The 21,718-nt window shown below is 36.8% G+C and overlaps 2 protein-coding genes across 2 annotated transcripts; both read left to right on the top strand.

Moving 5' to 3' along the window:
- The first annotated feature begins 31 nt into the window (after nt 1-31).
- K441DRAFT_661516 (N-acetyltransferase-like protein) lies at nt 32-3,710 on the top strand. The gene is made up of 5 exons (XM_067648881.1): nt 32-222; nt 277-316; nt 384-529; nt 582-3,386; nt 3,458-3,710. The coding sequence occupies exons 1-5, from the start codon at nt 206-208 to the stop codon at nt 3,669-3,671; spliced, it is 3,222 nt and encodes a 1,073-aa protein (XP_067503066.1). The 5' UTR covers nt 32-205; the 3' UTR covers nt 3,672-3,710.
- A 230-nt stretch (nt 3,711-3,940) lies between these two features.
- K441DRAFT_661515 (uncharacterized protein) lies at nt 3,941-5,236 on the top strand. Its single transcript, XM_067648880.1, has one exon. The coding sequence runs from the start codon at nt 3,981-3,983 to the stop codon at nt 5,136-5,138; it is 1,158 nt and encodes a 385-aa protein (XP_067503065.1). The 5' UTR covers nt 3,941-3,980; the 3' UTR covers nt 5,139-5,236.
- Nucleotides 5,237-21,718: the final 16,482 nt, after the last annotated feature.

Here is a 21,718-nt window from a genome sequence, read left to right as displayed (position 1 = left end):
ATTTTGTTCAGACAGCACTCATCGCCGTGAAGCTTCGCAAACCTCTGCCCGACAGTTATTCCCCAGGTTACACTCCCAAAAATTAACACAGCGCGAAGAGTAATCCAAGATACCATCTCCTTATCGAAACCACAAAACCTCATAAACCCTACGAGCAAGCGAAAGCTTTTATTCGGAGGAGGCGGGGACCTGTGGGGAGGTCACGATGGTCAAGAAGGCGATGTAAAGCTTTTTGAGGAGTGAGGCACTGGTGTTAATACTGACATGGCATTCTAGAGACTCTCGTATTCCGGCATTGATCCGCAATGGAGCTCAGGTGGGTTGAGCATCTTTCCTGCGACTCAGGCGCGTAGCTAAAACTAACCAACCGTACTGCTTTACAGGAGAAGAAGCGCAGTTTCTTTGTAGTTGTCGGCGATCGTCAGAAGGATGTCATAGTCAACCTATACCACATTTTGCTCAATGTGGACGTAAAGTTGAACAAATCGGTGCTGTGGGCATACAAGAACAAATTGCTTGGGTTCACTAGGTAGGATGGCCGTTCTCCAATGGGAAGTTTTTAGGCTGACATGGATGCTCAGTCACCGAAAGAAACGAGAAAAAAAGATTAAAAAGGAAATCAAGAGAGGGATTCGTGACGTAGACACCGAGGATCCATTTGAGCTATTCGTATCTACCCAGAATATCCGATATGTCTACTACAAGGAGACGGAGAAGATTCTTGGTAACACATATGGCATGTGTATCCTGCAGGACTTTGAGGCCATGACTCCGAATTTGCTGGCCCGGACAATAGAGACAGTGGAGGGAGGCGGTTTGGTTCTACTGCTCTTGAAGGGAATGAATAGCTTGAAGCAGCTATACACTCTCTCAATGGATATTCACTCAAGATATCGAACCGAAGCGTATAGCGACGTGGTTGCTCGGTTCAATGAGCGGTTCATCCTCTCTCTGGGTAGTTGCGAGTCATGCCTCGTGGTCGATGACGAGCTCAATGTACTCCCCATATCTGGCGGTAAATCGGTCCAACAACTGCCACCTCCGGACCATGAGAGTGAAGGAAAGACTGCATCAGCCGGGGAACTTGAGGAGATAAAGGAAAGACTAGCCGACACGCCTCCCGTTGGATCGCTAATTACCCTTGCAAAAACGGTGGACCAGGCAAAGGCACTGCTTACCTTTGTGGATGCGATTGCAGAGAAGGCCCTACAGAGTACAGTCACTTTAACAGCTGCGCGTGGGCGAGGAAAGTCGGCAGCTTTAGGTGTGGCAGTAGCCGCTGCTGTTGCTCATGGATACAGCAACATATTCATCACATCTCCTAGCCCAGAGAATCTCAAGACCCTCTTCGAATTCGTATTCAAAGGCTTTGATGCTCTAAATTATCTGGATCATGTGGACTATTCAATCATACAGTCAACGAATCCCGATTTCAATAAAGCCATCGTTCGAGTCAATGTACATCGCCAGCATCGACAAACCATTCAGTATATTCAACCACAGGACGCGTATACCCTGGGCCAAGCAGAGTTGCTAGTCATTGATGAGGCTGCTGCTATTCCTCTTCCCTTAGTGAGAAAGCTAATGGGGCCATACTTGGTTTTCATGGCTTCAACGATCAACGGATATGAAGGCACTGGAAGATCACTCTCTCTTAAATTAATACAACAACTCCGGGAACAGTCACGAGGAAGATCTGGAGTCAATAGCACCGATCAAGTAGTAGATCGTTCAACTGGAAAAGAGACTAAAGACGCAACAGAGACGTCGACTGGCGGCCGTTCATTGCGAGAAGTTACTCTTTCGGAGCCTATACGATATGCCCCAGGCGATGCCGTTGAAAAGTGGCTTAACAAACTGCTATGTCTCGACGCTACTCTGCCACGGTCGAATCTGAATACGCGAGGATGCCCCCATCCGTCACAGTGCCAACTTCTTCATGTCAACAGAGATACACTGTTCTCTTTCCATCCAGTTTCCGAGAAATTTCTTCAGCATATGATGGCCTTATATGTTGCTAGTCACTATAAGAACTCCCCCAATGACTTACAGTTAATGTCGGATGCCCCTGCACATGAACTCTTTGTTCTAGTTCCACCTGTGGATGAAGAGAGTAATTGCTTGCCGGAACCTCTTTGTGTTGTTCAAGTTGCGCTGGAAGGCCAAATCAGCCGGGAAAGCGTCTTGAATAGCCTGAGTCGTGGGCAAAGGGCTGGAGGCGATCTGATCCCTTGGATTGTAAGTCAGCAATTCCAAGACGAGAATTTTGCTGGCTTGTCTGGCGCTCGGGTCGTCCGTATTGCCACCAATCCCGATTATATCAGTATGGGCTACGGGTCCCGAGCCTTGGAGCTCCTCACCGACTTCTATGAAGGCAAGTTCGCAAGTCTCTCAGAGGTCGAGCCTACTGAGGCGGAGGAGATGCAGCGAGTGACTGAAGCCGAGTTGGGGAATTCTACTCTCTTGCAAGACAACATTAAAGTCCGCGATATCAAGGCCATGCCACCGTTGTTCGCTCGATTATCGGAACGAAAATCTCCTCATCTAGACTACGTTGGTGTCAGCTATGGTCTTACGGCTCCTCTTCACAAATTTTGGAAGCGTGCCTCCTTTGTCCCCGTATATCTAAGGCAGACTCCGAATGATCTAACAGGAGAGCACACTTGTGTAATGTTACGAATTCTGGGGACACCTGACGCAGATGGGAGCTGGATTGGGGCTTTTGCGCGGGATTTCCACCGCAGATTTCTCTCCCTTCTATCGTATCAATTCCGCTCCTTTCCTTCCATTCTAGCCCTTTCAATCGACGAATCAGCATCTGCAGGTAGCAAGCTTGACATATCCACAAACCCGAAACCGTTGACAAAATCCGGACTAGACGGCCTCTTTTCACCCTTTGACCTAAAACGCTTGGACAGCTACGCGAACAATATGTTAGACTACCATGTCATACTTGATATGCTTCCCACAATTTCGAACCTCTATTTCACAGGTCGTCTCAAATCAGCCGTCAAACTCTCTGGCGTCCAGACCTCGCTTCTCTTAGCTATCGGCTTGCAACGCAAAGGCTTTGAAGATGTGGAAAAAGAACTAGGACTAAACTCTTCACAGCTGCTTGCTATGTTCGTGAAGGTAATACGAAAAGTGTCTACTCATTTCCGCAGTCTGGTAGAAAGTGCCATGGCCGACACACTTCCAGAAGCAATGGAATTAGCAGATGAAAGTGGCGTGCATGACGGTGAAAACGGTACCAAAAATACAGAGAAACGACGCTTCAAGCCTTTGGTCAAGGATTTGGGAGAGGAACTAGCCGAGGGGGGTGATGAGATCCAGAGAGCAGAGCGAGAGAGAGTGAGGAGCATGATAGATGCTCTACCTTTGGATCGGTACGTTTGAAACTCCTGAGTCCTGTAATCTCTCATCGAATACTAGTGCGTATCTCTGACATATGTTTTAGTTATGAAATCGCTGATGGCGGAGCCGGCTGGGAAGACGCAGAACGGCAGATCCGAGCTGCGCATGCTGATGGAAGCAAAAGCTTAACAGTCAGTGTCAAAACCGGCAAGCCCGCAAAAAGGAAGGCGGGTGAGGCAGTTGAGGAGGCATACCGGGAAGAAATCATTGCTAAAGAGGGGAAGAAACCTAAAAAGGCTGGGAAGAGGAGTCGATGATATCCATACTTAACTACGTACCAATTAAATTCAATCCAGGTGGTTGGAGCAACCTCACCTAACAAATGATCCAAACTCTGCCCACAAAAAATACTCTGGCCAGTACACTCTTGCTTAATTAACGAATGAGTAGATACCAACACGTATGATAATGCCTGAAACTATGATTGGAAGATAGAAGTTTAGGCCACGTGATCGCAGCCCGCTTGGCTTTCCAAGGTTTCAGGCTCCAGTAGGTACCTCCTCTCCTCTTCCTCCAACCCCAATCCTGCTGATAGCAAGAATAATTTGTTAATCAAAATCCTGTATATGGCTCTGAATATCTACAGGACTCCCCAGAAAATTTTGTCAATTCTGCCATGCGCTTCTGTACTAGGAGGCTGCGATGAACACCAGCTAGGACGCAACCAGCCTTGTCTAGAGGAGGGGTACAGGGCTGACTCTGTGACTTTAAAAACAAAGTTCTCAATGCTCATTCAAAAACCAATCTCGGTAATTCGGCCACGTACGTCGTACCTCTTGTCCCTACCGGTTGAACTGTTGCAAGAAATATCCACCTATCTGTCCGATAGCGAGTTCGCGGCGTTTGGGTTGACATGCAAGCCCCTCTACTCCACACTGGGAACGAAACCGTGGCAGGATCTTCGAGTTCAAAACCGTGAAGACTTTCTTAACCTACTAGTTCTGTTGCAAAGGGATCTCCCCGAGCGGCGACTGTGCAGGAAATGTGACAAACTTCACGGACCAAAGTTCTCTACCATCATGCTGCCTCGCGCTGTTTTGACTCGGAATTCCATTCCAGCACCACTGATCAGAGATACCGCTGTTTATCTTTTGGAGCCACAGGTTCCGTGCCAGAAGCGCCCGCGCAGGCCCTTTTATTGGATTACGCACGAACATATCAGGCTTGCTATTGCTCATCAAGTCCAGGGCTCAGCCTTCGGGATTTGCATGAACACCCTTTCATGCTCTGGGAAGAAGGCATACGGAGCTTTCACGCCAATGGTGCGTAGTATGGAGTTCTCGTACGATATTAAGCCAGTAATCACGCGCCGCAACGTTCTTTGGAGCGCTGCCTATGACATCTCGTTTGAGTTTGATCCAAGCACGGAAAGCCAACAATTGTCAGTAAAGGGTGTGCTCCAACGTGTTGATCTACGCTGCTGCATCCATTGCAGTACTGGGAGCATGACGGAAGAGATATTGTGCTGGATGTATCATAAACCGAACGAAGAGGATAGCGCTTGTGTCCGAAAGGCACAGGACTATGAGATAGAGCAGGGATGTGCGGCGCATACACATTCCTGTGATTGCGCGACGGAGTATCAGATCATTCCCATGACGCAGTATGGGTTTAGGGTCGTGGTGTGGCAGTGGCTTGGGGATAAAGCCGACGACAGCGTTTTCCATCAGCGCGGCATACTGAGAAATTTGTATGAGGAAACGAGATTAGGATTGTTTTCCTAACTGATATATTTAGGTTTAGTATCCCTTAGCACCGTAATTAGGGCCCTTGGCTTATCGATAAGAATCAACCAATTAAACTAGCTGAATTTAATGCCCGTACTTAGGAATATAAAGCTTTTAATTTCTTAAATAAGCTTAATATTTAGAGTTAAGTTGTTTAATATAAGGTAGTTAGTATTACGTAAACTTATAGGAATATAATAGTTTAGTAAATAAGTTATAAATAATAGAGTATATACCTAATAAGTTAACTCTAATTAATTCTAAGGTTTACTATATAGAGAAAACTATCTAAGTAGAGACTATAAGTCTTTAAATAAAAGTCTAAACTTCTAATAAATACCTTTATATATATATTAATAATATAACTTATTATATAGTTCTATAGGATATTCACCTTATAGACTATTATATAAAGACTAAAATTGGAGCTCTTGCTACACCCGGTCCAAAAAGACTAAAACTAACCAAAAGAACCCTAAAAAACACCTAGAGAATCCCCCTAAGATATATGCATCGCAGGGGAGGCACATATTAAACGACGGTGGTTTACACCCACGCGCGACCACTAGGCCCATGCCTAGCAATAGCCCTCTATAATAAAGACGGGCGTATACTATACTATAAAGCGGAAATACCTCTATTAAAAAGGCATCTAATAAAATATAAAGCTTATTAGACGCGTTTAGTATCTAAAATTATAGAGAAGTAACTATTAGCTATAAAAAACTAACGCAGCTAGTAAAATGGCTTCGCTAGTTTAGTAAATCTTAAGCGCCGCTCTAGCAAACCCTTAATTAAATCCTTTAATAACTAAGTAAAAATAAAAATAAATAAAAACCCCCCTTACCGGTAAATCGTACTTAGGCCGCTATAGCTACGCTTTTATAGTATAGGAAACCTACCCCCCTTAAGATAATAACCGGGTATATAATTATAATATAACCAAATATAGAAAAAGTAGAGGGGCTTAGGGGATAATTAGAAATAGAAGTCCTTATAGAGATTTATAAAGAGGTTTATAACGCTATTATAGTCTAATACCTTAGAAGTAAAGATATTAGAGTTACCCTAAAGGATTAATAGATAAAGGAATAAGCTATAAGGGTAGGGGATAGGCTAGGAGAATGTATTAGCATAAAAGTGCTCTATAAAGATTACTTAGTTAAAGTCCTAGCAGTTCCTATAAGCCTTAGGGTAGAAAAGGGACGCTAGGTAAATAATATAGTAATTATATAGAAGATAGTAAAACAAACGAAACGCCTTATACTAGGATTTAAGATTACCCAAATCTAATAGCTTTAATAGGAAAATATAAACTAAGTAAATAATAAGAATAATAAGAGGATAAAAGGGTCGCTAGAGACTTATTAGGGAGACGCTAAATAAATATATAGCTCCCTTATTATTAGTATATATATACTAAGAATATCATTATTTAATAATATTACAATATTAAAAGGAGCTCTTGCTGCACCCGGCCCAAAAAGACTAAAACCAACTAAAAGAACCCTGAAAAACACCTAGAGAATCCCCCTGAGATGCATGCATCGCAGGGGAGGCACACGTTAAACGACGGTGGCTCGCACTCGCGCGCGACCGCTAGAACTACGCCTAGCAATAGCCCTCTATAATAAAGACGGGCGAATACTACACTATAAAGCGGAAATACCTCTATTAAGAAGGTATCTAATAAAATATAAAGCCTATTAGATACGTCTAGTATCCAAAATTATAGGGGAGTAACCGTTAGCTATAATAAACTAATATAGCTAGTAGAATGGCTCCGCCAGTCCAGTAAACCTTAGGCGCCCCTCTAGTAAACCCTTAATTAAATCCTCTAATAGCTAAACAAAATTAAAAATAAGTATAACCCCCCCTTACCGGCGAACCGCACCTAGGCCGCTATAGCTATGCTTTTACAGCATAGGGAACCTACCCCCCTTAAGTTAATAACTGGGTATATAATTATAATATAACTAAACATAAAATAAATAGAGGAGCTTAAGGGATAATTAAAAATAGAAGTTCTTATAGAGATATATAAAGAGGTTTATAACGCTATTAGAGTCTAATACCTTAAGAGTAGAGATATTAAAGTTACCCTAAAGAACTAATAGGCAAAGGAACGAGCCGTAAGGGCAGGGGATAGGCTAGGAGAACGTATTAGCATAAAAGTACTCCGTAAGAATTACCTAGTTAAAGTTCTAGCGGTTTCTATAAGCCTTAGGGTAGAAAAGGGACGCTAGGTAGACAATATAGCAATTATATAGGAGATAGTAAGATAAACGGAACGCCTTATACTAGGACTTAAAATCACCTAAATCCAATAGCTTTAATAGGAAAATGCAAACTAAGTATATAATAAGAATAATAAGAGGATATAAAGGTCGCTAGAGACTTGCTAGGGAGACGCTAAACAAACGCATAGCTCCCTTATCGTTAGTATATATATACCAGGAATGCAAAAACTCCTTATCTAAAAAGGAATAATTATAAATAGCCTTATATATAATATAAGGCTCTATAACTATAGACTACGCCTAGAATAATACTATCGCTATATATAATAGGGACACACCTAATCTATATACGCAGTACAGGTGTGCTGCAGCCACTATATAGGCCCCTATAATACAAGATATTACTTAAATTAAGACTAAATAAAATACGTAAACTGCTACCGAAGTATATATAAGGCGTAGAAGAGAGAAGACTGCATTAAATATAGGAAATGGAAGGCAAGGGCTTAATAGCTACGGGAATAACTGCATACTAGGTTATACGAATGGAAATAATAGGCGATAAGCTAGGGGGATATAGGCGCCTTCTTAGCATTTCCTACCTTTAACACTAGAGGGCTAGGCCAGCCATCCTAAGCCTTAACGGGCTAGAAGTAACGCTATATGATATTACCAAACTAATTAGGGATATAAGGGTTATAGGGGACATAAGGGAGAGGACGCCCTATAGGAAGACCCCTATAAATAGCAACAGTAGGCTTAAAACCAGGATAATTAAGAATTAGACTTAATACGGCAAATATAACATTTGCAGCCAACCTATAAAGGGTATATAGCTAACTAGTAAGAATAAGGGAAGAACTAGTAATAATAATAGATTTAGATATAAAAGCGCTAATAGGAATATAAAACACGGGAATAGAAAGCTCTATATAAAATAAGTAGTAACTAAGGTATAGATATAAGAGATAAAAGCTCTAAATATTCTAGAGAAAATAGAAATAGAAGAAGTAAGGAATAAAAAAGAGTTAAAGAACCCTCGCCAGGGGTCCGCTACCTATCCATTATATAGTATAACTACAGTAATACAAACTACTACCTTATAAGGCCCCTACTAGATAGTCTAGACCCAAAAAAATACTATATCCTTACTATATAAGAACCGTATTATAATACCTTTATATAATTAATATACTACCCCTAAGAATTCTAGCTCCTATATAAACCAAAAGCAGCTATATATATATGCTTTATAATTAGCAAAGCTATTAGCCTATTCTTATAGTTATAGCAGGTAGTTAACCTAGATATTATAGTTATAACAATCTAAATATATAGGGGACTGGTATAAATTATTAATGTATATAACCCTAGGGTTAAAGGGGTCCCACAAACAGAGAATATTATATTAGTAATAAGCTTACTAGAAACCAAAGGTATAGAGTTTATCCTACTAAAAGACATAAACCTCCACTACCCACGGTAGGAGGGTATCTATATTGCTGCAGATTAACAGTTAGAGTGCCTACTAAGAGCTATAAATATCTAGGGCCTTAAGCTAGCCACCCCCCTAGGAGTAATTATATAGCAATAAGGCACCGCCAGAAGTATAATTAACCTTATATTTATAAATAAAGGCCTATACCAGAGACTTAAAAGATATAACCCCAAAAAAGAATAGGCACTTACCCTAGACTATATCCCTATCTAGATACAGCTAGACCTAGATACTAAAGCGCAACTAAATAGAAAAAGATATATAATAAGGAAGCTTAAGATAAACAGTTTCCTTAATACAGTTAAATAACAACTTTAAAACCTAGAAGAAATCCACCTAATACCAAATAAGCAAGGCTTATTGGCCACCCCCAAGGAAATTAACCGAAGACTAGAAAGGATTTAGGCAGCAATTAAAAATAGGCTAGAAGAGCACTGCCTAATCTTAAAACCGGGCCCTTATATATAATACGTATAGTCTATATAATACGCAGTTCTAATTACCAGCCAATAATAAGCAAGAAGGAAATATATAAGCAGCTATAACCTTAAAAACAAGAGACAATATAAAGACATAAGAAACCAGCTAAAGAATACCCTAAAAAAAGAAGTAAGGAATAACTAGAGACGGTTTATAAATAAGCATACTTCTAACCCAAGCCTCCCCCATAATAAGGGCCTTTAGGCTATAGCAAAATAAGTAAAGAAAAAGGTAGGGCGCTTAGCAGAAGACCTATACCTACCACCCCTATAAAGAGCAGGAGAATTATAGGCCATAAACGACAATAATAAGAAGGCAAAGATTCTTATAGAAAGGTTTTTCCCTTAACTAGCTTTAGTAGACCTTAGTAATATTATAGGCGAAATACCGGTAACTTGCCTGCGGGTTAACAGCGACATAATAATAGAGGAAATGGCTAAAACTATTAGCCGCCTTTTAAATAATACAGCACTAGGATTAGATAGGATTCTAAATAAGGCCCTAAAAACCTATGGGCCACTTATAGCACCTTAGCTTGCAGATATAGCTAGAGTATACTTTACTATAGGCTACTACCCGCAACTTAGAAGATCTATAATAACAGTTGTCCTATAAAAAGAAGGTAAAGTAGATTACTTAATCCTAGGAAGCTACCGCCCTATTGCCTTAAAAAACACCCTTAGTAAAATCTTAGAAAGGGTAATAGCGGAACGCATAGTAGATACAGTAGAGGAATATACCCTACTATCACAAAGCTAAATAGGGGCAAGAAAGAACCGCTTAATACTATTAGCACTTACGCTACTCACTACTACCATTAAATCTATATAGGCGATGCGAAAGGACTTTATAGTATTAATACTTAGCCTAGATATTAGTGGTGCCTATAATAATATACCCCACAAGCGTCTCCTGCATATCCTTAGGGTAAAGGGCTTCCTAAAATAGATTATATAATTTGTCTAAGGGTTTATAGGCTAGAAAGAAATATTACTAGTCTTTAGCAAATACTAGAGCCCCCCTATTATAGTTACAGCAGGAATACTATAAGGATTACCCCTCTCGCCTATACTCTTCCTTTTCTTTATAAGCAACCTACTTAACTCCTTTAAGGAAGGGGCGACCTAGGGGATAGGCTTTATTAACGACACAAACCTAATTATATATGGGCTAATAGCCGCAGAGAATTGCAGAACACTAGAGAAAGCCTATAATACTTATATAGAATAGGCAAAACGTTATAGAGTCTAATTCTTACTAGAGAAATACCAGCTAATCTATTTTATAAGAAAATATAACTAATCTGCAGATCTCTAGTATATAATTTACATTTAAGGCTTTAGGGGTTAACCAGTTTAGGGCCTAAGGGTATTAGGAGTATGGGTAGATAGTAAGCTCTAGTAAAGCATATATACGGCGCAAGCGGCCTATAAAGGCTAAGTATAGTTTATCGCTTTATCTAGGATTGTTAATTCCATATAGGGTCCATACTTTTAGAGGTCACGCCTACTATATATAGCAGTTATCCGGCTAACCATAATATATAGATCCAGTATTTGGGCCATTAGAGAAACTAAGAAGGGCCCCCCTAAATTACTCCTTAAACTACTTTAAAAGGTCTAGATAGCCTACCTCTAGAGTATTATAGGCGGGTATAAGCGAACGGCCATAGTACTGCTTAAGAAGGAATCTAATATTCCCCCCCTATAGTTATATATTAAAGCCACTGCAATATAAAGGACGTAAAATAAACGCAACTCTAATGTTATAAAGTATATTAAGATACGCCTAAGTAAACTATAGAGGGACCCTAGGGTGCCCCATAGGAGAACAAACTAACAACCCTAAAGTAGGGAAGAGATATTAGAGAAACAGGTAAAAAAAGTAAAAGAAAAATGGTGCCGCTTTAGGGCCCAGGCCTATATAGAGGAGGAAGGGAGACGCATAAGAGGTTAGTAAAGATAGCAAGATAGAGAAAGGAGCTAAAGTAGAATATATAAGAACGCTAGGAAACTATCTACCGTAATATAATACTGGTTGGACTAATACTAGAGAGGTAAATGGGAGTTAAAGGTATAGATGCTAACTTAGGTAAGACGAACCTAAGCTATAGCATGGTTAATGCTATAGGGGGTAAATACCTAAGGGCTCTAAAAAGGCCTAATAAAGGTAGAAAATATAATAGTAATACTCTTAAGAATAGGAATAATAGGACTAAAAGATTGGCTTTACTGGGTAGGTATTCTAGTAGGTAGCCTAAGATGTAAATATAGCTGGCTAAGACAGACACCAAAACACGTAATACTACTATGCCCCCTACGCACTAATTAAGAAATAATGCTCTTAGCAGCTGGCATAGAGAACTATAATACACTGCTCTTAATATAAAAAGGCCTTAAGGCGGTCACCTAGTGGCTTATTAGTTAAAATGTGCTAAATTAGTTCCGGGTTGCAAGGGAAATGGTAATAGAAGGTAAGGGGGCGAGTAGTAGGTGCCCCCTAGTAACTCTACAGTAGTAGAGTAATAGTTTATAATACTAGCGCGTCCGTAGGCTTATTACGGCAGCAGTGGTTCCTAAGAAGGTTAAATAGTAAGGTAGTAGAGCACTATAGGCAACTTATAGGCGTTAAGTAGGCGAGTCCTAAAAGGCGGGGAGATAGATTACAGGGTTTTCTCATTTTTCTTAAATAGAGTTTTCTCCCCATATATAAATAAGGAGTAGTCCGCGTGGGCCCAATAGGGATCTAAATTGGACGTTAAGCAATGAATTATTATTATATATACTAAGAATATAAAAACTCCTTATCTAAAAAGAAATAATTATAAATAGCCTTATATATAATATAAGGCTTTATAACTATAGACTATACCTAATCTATATATATAGTATAGGTATGCTGCGGCTATTATATAAGCCCCTATAATATAAGACACTACTTAAATTAAGACTAAATAAAATATATAAACTGTTACTAAAGCATATATAAGGCGTGGGAGAGAGAAGACTATATTAAATATAGGAGACGGAAGGTAAGGGCCTAATAGCTACGGGAATAACTATATACTAGGTTATATAAATAAAAATAATAGGTAATAAGCTAGGGGGATATAGGCGCCTTTTTAGCGTTTCCTACCTTTAATACTAGGGGGCTAGGTTAGCTATCCTAAGCCTTAATAGGCTAGAAGTAACGCCGCGTAATATTACTAAACTAAATAGGGATATAAGGGTTATAGGGGATATAAGGGAGAGGACGCCCTATAGGAAGACCCCTATAAACAGCTATAGTAAGCTTAAGACTAGAATAATTAAGAATTAGACTTAACGCGGTAAATATAATATTTATAGCTAACCTATAAAGGGTATATAGCCAACTAGTAAGATTAGGGGAAGAACTAGAGATAATAATAGATTTAGATATAAAAGCGCTAGTAAAAAAATAAAATATAGGAATAAAAAGCTTTATATAAAATAAGTAGTAATTAGGGTATAGACGTAAGAAATAAAAGTTTTAAATATTCTAGAGAAAGTAAAAATAGAAGAAGTAAGAAATAAAGAAGAGATAAAGAACCCTTACTAGGGGTCTACTATCTATCTATTATATAATATAACTACGGTAATATAAACCACTGTCTTATAAGGCCCCTACTAGATAGTCTAGACTTAAAAATACTATATCCTTGCTATATAAGAGCCGTATTATAATACCTATATATAATTAATATACTACCCCTAAGGATTACAGCTCCTATATAAACTAAAAGTAGCTATATATATATACTTTATAATTAGTAAGGCTATTAGCCTATCCTTATAGTTATAATAGGCAGTTAACCTAAATATTATAGTTATAATAATCCAAATATATAGGGGACCGGTATAAATTATTAATATATATAACCTTAGGGTTAAAGGGGTCCTATAAATAGAGAATATTATATTAATAATAAGCTTACTAGAAACTAAAGGTATAGAGTTTATTCTATTAGGAGATATAAACCTCTACTACCTATGGTAGGGGGGTATTTATATTACTGCTAATTAATAGGTAAAGTGCTTACTAAAAGCTATAGATAACTTAGGCCTTAAGCTAGCTACCCCCCTAGATGCAATTATATAGTAATAGGGCACCGCTAAAAGTATAATTAATCTTATGTTTATAGATAAAAACCTATACTAAAGACTTAAAAGGTGTACCCCTAAAGAAGAATAGGTACTTACCTTAAACTATATCCCTATCTAAATATAACTAGATCTAAATATTAAGGCGTAACTAAATAGCAAAAGATATGCAATAAGGAGGCTTAATATAGATAGCTTCCTTAATATAATTAAATAACAACTTTAAGACCTAGAAAAAATCTACCCGATACTTAATAAGCAAGGCTTATTAGCTACCCCTAAGGAAATTAATTAAAGACTAGAAAGGATCTAGGCAGTAATTAAAAGTAGGCTAAAAGAGCACTGCCTAGTCTTAAAACTAGGCCCCTCTATATAATACGTATGGTCCGTATAGTATATAGCCCTTATAGCCAGCTAATAATAAGTAAAAAGGAAATATATAAGTAGCTATAATCCTAAAGATAAGAGATAATATAAAGATATAAGAAACTAGTTAAAGAATACCCTTAAAAAAGAAGTAAGGAATAACTAAAGATAGTTTATAAACAAATATACTACTAACCCGAGCCTCCCCTATAATAAGGGCCTTTAGACTATAGCAAAATAGGTAAAGAAAAAGGCGGGATGCCTAGTAAAAGACTTATACCTACTACCCTATAAAAAGTAGGTAAATTATAGGCTATAAGTAATAATAATAAGAAGGTAAAGATCCTTATAGAAAGATTCTTCCTTTAATTAGCTTTAGTAGATCTTAGTAATATTACTAGTAAAACACTAGTAACTTGCCTAAGGGTTAATAGCAATATAATAACTAAAGAAATAGCTAGAACTATTAGCCGCCTCTTAAATAATATAGTACTAGGACTAGATAGGATTTTAAATAAAGCCCTAAAGACCTATAAACTACTTCTAGTACCTTAGCTTATAGATATAGCTGAAGCATACTTTATAATAGGCTACTACCCGTAACTTAGAAGATCTATAACAACAGTTATTTTATAAAAAGAAGGTAAAGTAAACTACTTAATCCTAGGAAGCTACCGCCCTATTAGTTTAGAAAATACCCTAGGTAAGATCTTAGAAAAGGTTATAGCGGACTATATAGTAGATATAGTAGAGGAATACGCCCTATTATTATAAAGCTAAATAGGGGTAAGAAAGAATCGCTTAACGCTATTAGCACTTACACTGCTTACTACTACTATTAAAACTGTATAGGCTATGCGAAAGGACTTTATAGTTGTTGGGAATAAAGGCAAGTGGTTACTATATAAGGCATATTGCCGTTATATATGGCAAGTTGCCGCTACGTGCAGCAAGTTGCCGTCACGTATTGCCGCGGCACTAGCGTGGCGAGGAGCCTTAAGCTCCTCGCCCTCCATTATTAAGATAAAAGAACAATAATTATTATCATACTATCTACGAACCGTAGCTACGTGATATTACCTTGTGTAACTAACACTAGTTAGTAGTTAACTTTACTGTTATACTATAGAGCAGCTAGGTATTCTATTAAGAAGAGACAAGCTACTATATTAGTGCTACTTATGCTAAAGGGAGCTGTCTTTTAAGGTTAGAACTGGTCCTAAACCTTAAATAGAACTCTTTTACGAATCTAAGGATTTAAAGGCCAGAACTAGTCCTAAGCCTTTCTAAGATTATAGATTCTTGCGTCTATTACGCAGAATAATACGCTTTATAAGTCTTTGCGATTTAAGGCTAGAACTAGTCCTAAGCCCTATAATCGCAAATATACGTTACAAACGCGTACTAAATAACGAATGCGTACTAAATAATAAGTATATATTATAAACGCGTACTAAACAACAATCCCTATACTAATAACACTTCCCTCCCTCTAAAAACATGGCTACGCCTACCTTAAACAACTGGGAAGACTCCTTACTATTAGGGGTAGCTTTATACGCAAAACTTATTAATAAAAATTAGGACGAATTTACCTTTAATATAATAACTTATACCGCAAAATAAGTTAATAGCTTTCTCCTATACCGTATTATATTCTACTAAAGTAAATACTATACTAATTTATAGCTATAGGAATATTTTAGGGAGGATTTTATAGGATAGACCGCTAATACCTGGGCACTTAGTAATATTGATATTATTTAGGATTTTTAAGACTTTCTCTATAGGAACGGGGTATATATTACTAAGAATAGTAAACCAATTACTAGTAATATTTAGGCCGTTATTACTAGTATAGAAGAACTAGTATAGACGGAAGCTAAAATTATATATTAACTATAGAAACCTAAAACCAACCTATATTCTTTAGAAGGTAACTTTAATTCAGAACGAAACCTCTAAAACGCTACTCTCCTACCTAGAGGTACTCTCCCACCTAAAGGTGTTCTCCTACCTAGAGGTACTCTTTCTCCACCTTTACTACCTCTAGCTTCTCTACTCTAGCTAACCAGTAAGCCTCTACTATAAGAAGTTACAAATCTAATAAAGGTATATTTAGACGAAGAGAAGAAGTTTAGAGGAGAATTATATAATATACTTAGAGTAAAACTATAGGTCTTTTATAACTGTTGCAATAAGGTTAAAATTTAATGCTACTAGTACTATTATGCTTTCTCTATTATATTAAAGAGACGGGTAGTAATATTTTATTATAACTATATTACGGGTAGAAACTATAGCTTTAATATAATACTTTAGCTTACTAGAGCCTACTTTAAAACTAATAAGAATTGCTAGCTTTATATATCCAAATAGTAAAAGACTATATTTTAAAGAGTTATTGCTTCTAACCCAACAAAGACTTATTTAGAGTGCCTTTAACTACTCTTTAATAAACTTTTGAAAATCTAATATGGCCTTACTAAAACTTACTAAAATAAGAACAGCCTAAGGGACTAGGTTAACTTAGCCTACCATAGCATTCCTAAGTGCAATTTAGCGCTATATAAACCTATAGATACGTTTAAAGGAGTATATACTAAGCTACGCTCTACTATAGGTACTATAATACGAATATAAGAATTTTAATAGTTTTATACTAAAAACCCTACCTAACTAAGTATTCCTAACTAATATAATTATAACTAGACTAACCGAATATATAGTGGCCGTGGTAGGGAATATAGTAAAGGGTATAATTAACGTTAACTATAAGGCAATTATAGAGGTCCTCGTAGAGGTTTATTTTGAAATAATTACTAGAAAAAGTGCTATGTTTATAAGAAGCCAAATTACTAGTTAACTAGACACTCCCTTAATAAGCAAAAGGAGGTATATAATAAGTTCCATTAGAGTATAAGAAATATTAAAAATTATAAAGTTACTTTAGCCTACTTCTAAAGCTTTCTGGTTTAATATAAAGGCATAGAAGATCTTAAGGGTAAGGTTAATAAGACTAAACAGCTCCTTATAGATATAGAAATTAAGAACTACTTACCTAACTAATACTTTACTAAGTATAGTAAAGTAGATGGTATATAAACCGTTACTATTCTTAATAACTGATCTACGCTCTATTCTATTATAAAGTTAAATATCTTTAATAAGCTAAAGGAGAGCTCTACATTCTCCTTTAATAATAGATACTTGGCGAATATCTTTTATAGTATTATACTAGACACTAGAGCTATAGAAGTATCTATAGCAGGAGAACCTTAAGTTTAAGCCCTTTAGCAGCTTAATAGCTCTATTTAAATTAACTATTTAACGGCAGGCTAATATACAATTTGTTTTAGCAAAGGTACTATAATCTCTCTCGGCATAATTAGGGTGTAAACCCCCATTAGGATATATTACTTTCCACATTATTCCTATAAACACCCCGTTTCTATTCTGTATTAAAGATATAAATAAATTAGGCGTTAAGCTTAATAATCTTAAGAATATACTTATATAGGGAGATAATTGGGTGCCTATTATATATAAGTGGGGTTACCCTTAGCTACTCCTTTAATAACTAGAAAAGAGTGTTGCTTAGAGCTATTTAACTAGGTTAGAATTACGCTAACTATACTATTGTTTTGGTTACCTATTAGTTTACTAATTGCTTAGGGTTCTTTAGTAAGTAGGTTATAAAGTTAAGGTTAAGGTAATTAAGCATCTTATAAAGTACTACTATTACTACTAAATAAACTAGAAGTTCTGTTACGGACGCTTTAAGTACAATATTACGACTACTTAGGGAAGAGTTAAAAGAAGCTAGTTAGTTAATATAAGCACGGTCTAGGATAAAGCCGGTAAAACTATATAACGAGGGATAGTAACCGAGGTTATATGGCATACTACGTATTAAACGAGAGAAATGAGAGGAACTTACGTACCTCGCGTATAAGACGTATATTACGTATAAGGAGGATTTTATAGGAGTACAGTTGTGTATTTAAGGACCCTTAGTCCCTAACTAGATAGTTCCTTCCTTATAGTAATTCTCAGAATACAATTAGAGTTAATCTATTAGGCAACCACTCCACCAGTTATTATTACGTTATTAACTTTAACTTGTATTACCTATACACCTAGCCTAATAACGAGCCTATTGTAGTACTTGCTACAAGGTTCCGTTATATAATCACTACCTAGTTATAGTATTAAGTATAGAAAGTCGAACAACATGCCACCAAAAGCAGCCACCACGACGCCATTAACGGCGGCAACTACTTTAAGGTTAGGCGACACTAGTATAGCAGATATTAACTCGCAGCAACCTGTAACGGTCGGGCAACTATAAAAGATAGTTAACTAGTTAATAACAAACAATGCAGCGTTAGAGGAAAGGGTTAATAGGATTAAAGTAGTAAAGATTAAGTTACCATTAATTGAGAGGTACTTAGGAGAAAGATTAAAGCTTAAGGGGTTTCTTACCTAAATGCACTTTAAAGTCATATAAGAAGGGGTAAAGCTACTAACACCTATAGATCGAATAGCCTATATGGGACTATTCCTGTTAGGGAAAGCACTTAAGTGGTTTAAGCCTTATCTTATAGAAATATAGGCAAATGGAATAACAACTACTAATTAAGAGGTGCTGTTTATATTTTTAAGTTAGGAAGGGTTTATAGAGAGACTTATATAAATATTTGGAGACCTAAAGGTAGTGACCACGGTAGAAAGAAAACTCTAAGATATTATGTAACGAACCTTAGCAATTAAATATACAATATAGTTTCAGACGCTAGCTATATAAGTTAAGTAGAATAATAAGGCGCTTATGGTATAGTATAAGCAGGGACTTAAGGCTAAAGTCTAGGACGTAATTATTCTAATAGAAGATGCGGACACCCTAAGGGAACTAATAGATTAAGTAATTAAGATCGATAATTGGATCTACTAAAGGGAATAGGCTAAGAGAGGCTAGGATGGAGTTTTATAGTCGTATAAGGCGCAGAGTACGCAACAACCAAAATTAAGCTAGAAATTATGGTATAGCGCAGAGCTAATGGACCTAAGTGGTACTAAAGAAGCCTATAAGAGATAGAGTAAGAAACTATAGAAACCTAGAGGTTAAGGATCTAGTGATTACAGGACTAAGGAGCAGAGGCTAAACTAGGGATATTAGCAGTAGAAGATGTTTAGGCGGACTTTATAGTAAAGTTAATGGTTTAAAGATAGAGCTTATATAAATTGCGGAAAATAAGGTTACTTTATAAAAGATTATAAAGATAGTTAGAGATACTATGCAATGAAGGGAACTAGACCAATAGTAAAAGACACACACGTATAGAGGGATGATAGTGTACTATAAGGAATAAGAGAATGTTTAATTAACAGTTTTGCGTTTTGTTATAATAATGTATACTAAATTTATAAAGACGCTAAGTATAGCGTAAGCTATTGGCTATAGGAGCTAAAATCCTTAGAATATAGAGGAACTAACGAACTAGTTTATAGATCGGATATTAAGGACAATAAATTTAACAAAGGCGAAATATTTTATAACGATAAGGTAATAGAAGCGGTTTACTGGGAATATATAGCCATTAGAGATATTATATAAGAAGTAGAGGATAATTCCACTATAAAATAGGGGACATTAGTAGGAATTAAGACCCCACTAAACACGATATCTATCGCTTCGCGAGACGTAAGAGAAGTAGGATAGCGAGCTACTTTGGCACTTGGTAAAGGCAAAAGGCCATAGGCTTAAGATTCTTAAAATAAGATAAGAGACGACCAAGATTCTTAAGATAAGATAAGGTAAGCTTAAGGACCTATAATGGATGGAAACCGATGGAGCAGGGCAGTAGCTTAGTTTAAAGATATATAAATGAGCTCGGGATAGAGTTTCCCATAGGTATAAGACTCTTAAGACGAGATAAGAATACCTAAGCCTAGTTGGACTAAGGTAGGAGTAAAGCTTAAGTCAGAAGCGAGCTTAGGATTAAAGAATCGAAGGGACCAAAAATTTGGAGTATAAATAAGGGCACCCATAAACAAGAGGTAAGAGGCTTCTTTATAGATTAGAGAATCTGCAGTATAAACAGCGGTTAGGCTAGGAGATAGATATATAGATCTAGAAGACTTACTAGGAGAATATAGTATTTAGCTTAAAGATTGAAAAGTTAATACCGAGATTAAGAAGCAAGATGACTTTAAGAATCTACTCGTAAGACGTAAAAGAAAAGAAACTATAGAGGAATTTAGAGCGAGAATTACCGCATAGTAAGAATAGAAACTAGATAAGAAATCTAGCATACTAGGACGTATAAGGGATAGAGTACCCATACGCAGAATTACTAATAGGCCTAGAATAGGCATACTAAGAGCTAAGTAGCTTACTAAACTAAAATAAGAAGAGGATCTAGGGATTCTAACTAGGTTTAAGGAATAACATATAAAGAGCTATTACGATGCAGTAATAAGAAGATATTTCCTTATAGATAAGCCGTATACACTCCAGCAGCTGTACTAAAAGTGGTATAGGTAACGATATAATGATAAGTAGGAAGATTTCTATATATAGTTAGATAAGAAAGTTATTTAAGACCACCCGATTATAGAAAAGGCTATAAGTTATATTAAAGGAGCTTTAATTATAATGTTAAAAGATCTAGAGGAGCGATTAGAGGACTAGAGAGGCGAGAGGTAAATTATAGTACCTGCGAATGAAGTCGCAACGCTTAGATCAGCATAAGAAAGGTTTAAACTTAAAGATGAAGATGAGCTAAGAGTTAACCTAAGACACTAAGCACATTATATATTAGCATAGATTGCATATGTAGATAATGCGTGCAATATATATAAAGCACCTAAAGATAAAAACTAGAAGTACCTAGCGAGGATATACTGGTTATTAGATAAGGCAAAATATTAAAACGCTAAGTATATATATAGTTGGCACCCAGTAGAAGTATAAAGCTAAGAGGACTTAATACTTTAGCCAGGAAGATTCCTTACGGAAGAATACCTAGATGGATAATAGTGGTGGGAATGCCTAGAGAACACGTGTCTATGGTATATTAAAGATAAAAAGCGAACTAAGTATTGGCTAAAAGTGGACCAAGTATAAATAGGATTAAGTAGCTAATAGTTAGGAAAAGTAGAGGCCTACGGGACCAGAGGGAACTAGTAGTAGAGCTTTAGACCCTTAAGGGAATTTAAGGACAATACCTAAATTTACGAGTTAAATAGTAAGATTAACAGTTCGAAGTATTGATAGATAGTAAAGCAATAAGAAACCATATCTTACTAATAGCAGTTAAAAAAATGGGGTTACTATATAGGAAAAAGGAATGTCCTTACCTATTAGTTATAATTTTAGGAGATCCGATAGCCTATAGAAGAGGTATTATTAATCTTAAAATAGGACCTATTTAGATAACCATTAAAGGAAGATAAATTAAGATATCTTTTAATATATTACTATTAGGAAACAATAAGGCAGTACTAAGAATGCCTTAGTTATAGGAATATAATCTAAGGATTAATTGGACTATAGGTTAGGTTAATATTAGGGATACTTAACGCCGCAAGATGCGACAATAAACCAAGTTGGTATAGTACTAAGTTAGAGTAATATATAAAGAGACTAAGTAAGGCTTAAGTTATATACTAAAGAGATACCATAAGTATGGTAAGAAACTATGGTTATTAAAAAGTAAGAAGCTATTAGAGTATATAGTATGGGACTATAAGATAAAATTAAAACCAGGAATAAGTTTAAGGTTTTTTCCAATCTATAAGCTTACTAAAGAAGAAGGTAGAGTACTAAAAGAGTTTATCTAGGAAAACCTATAAAAGGGATATATTAGA

This window comes from Cenococcum geophilum (genome assembly GCF_001692895.1).
Source record: "Cenococcum geophilum 1.58 unplaced genomic scaffold K441scaffold_26, whole genome shotgun sequence".
In the NCBI taxonomy this organism is placed as follows: domain Eukaryota; kingdom Fungi; phylum Ascomycota; class Dothideomycetes; order Gloniales; family Gloniaceae; genus Cenococcum; species Cenococcum geophilum.
Note: the sequence above shows the minus strand (reverse complement) of the source record. Positions and strands in the feature narration are given on the sequence as shown.

What these genes read in the sequence shown, in the direction of transcription:
- K441DRAFT_661516 (XM_067648881.1), top strand. An exon ending in TGATCCGCAATGGAGCTCAG is followed by an intron (nt 317 to 383) that starts GTGGGTTGAGCA and finishes ACTGCTTTACAG; the next exon opens with GAGAAGAAGCGCAGTTTCTT. An exon ending in GATGCTCTACCTTTGGATCG is followed by an intron (nt 3,387 to 3,457) that starts GTACGTTTGAAA and finishes CATATGTTTTAG; the next exon opens with TTATGAAATCGCTGATGGCG.
- K441DRAFT_661515 (XM_067648880.1), top strand. Translation starts at nt 3,981, where the DNA reads ATGGCTCTGAATATCTACAGGACTCCCCAGAAAATTTTGTCAATTCTG.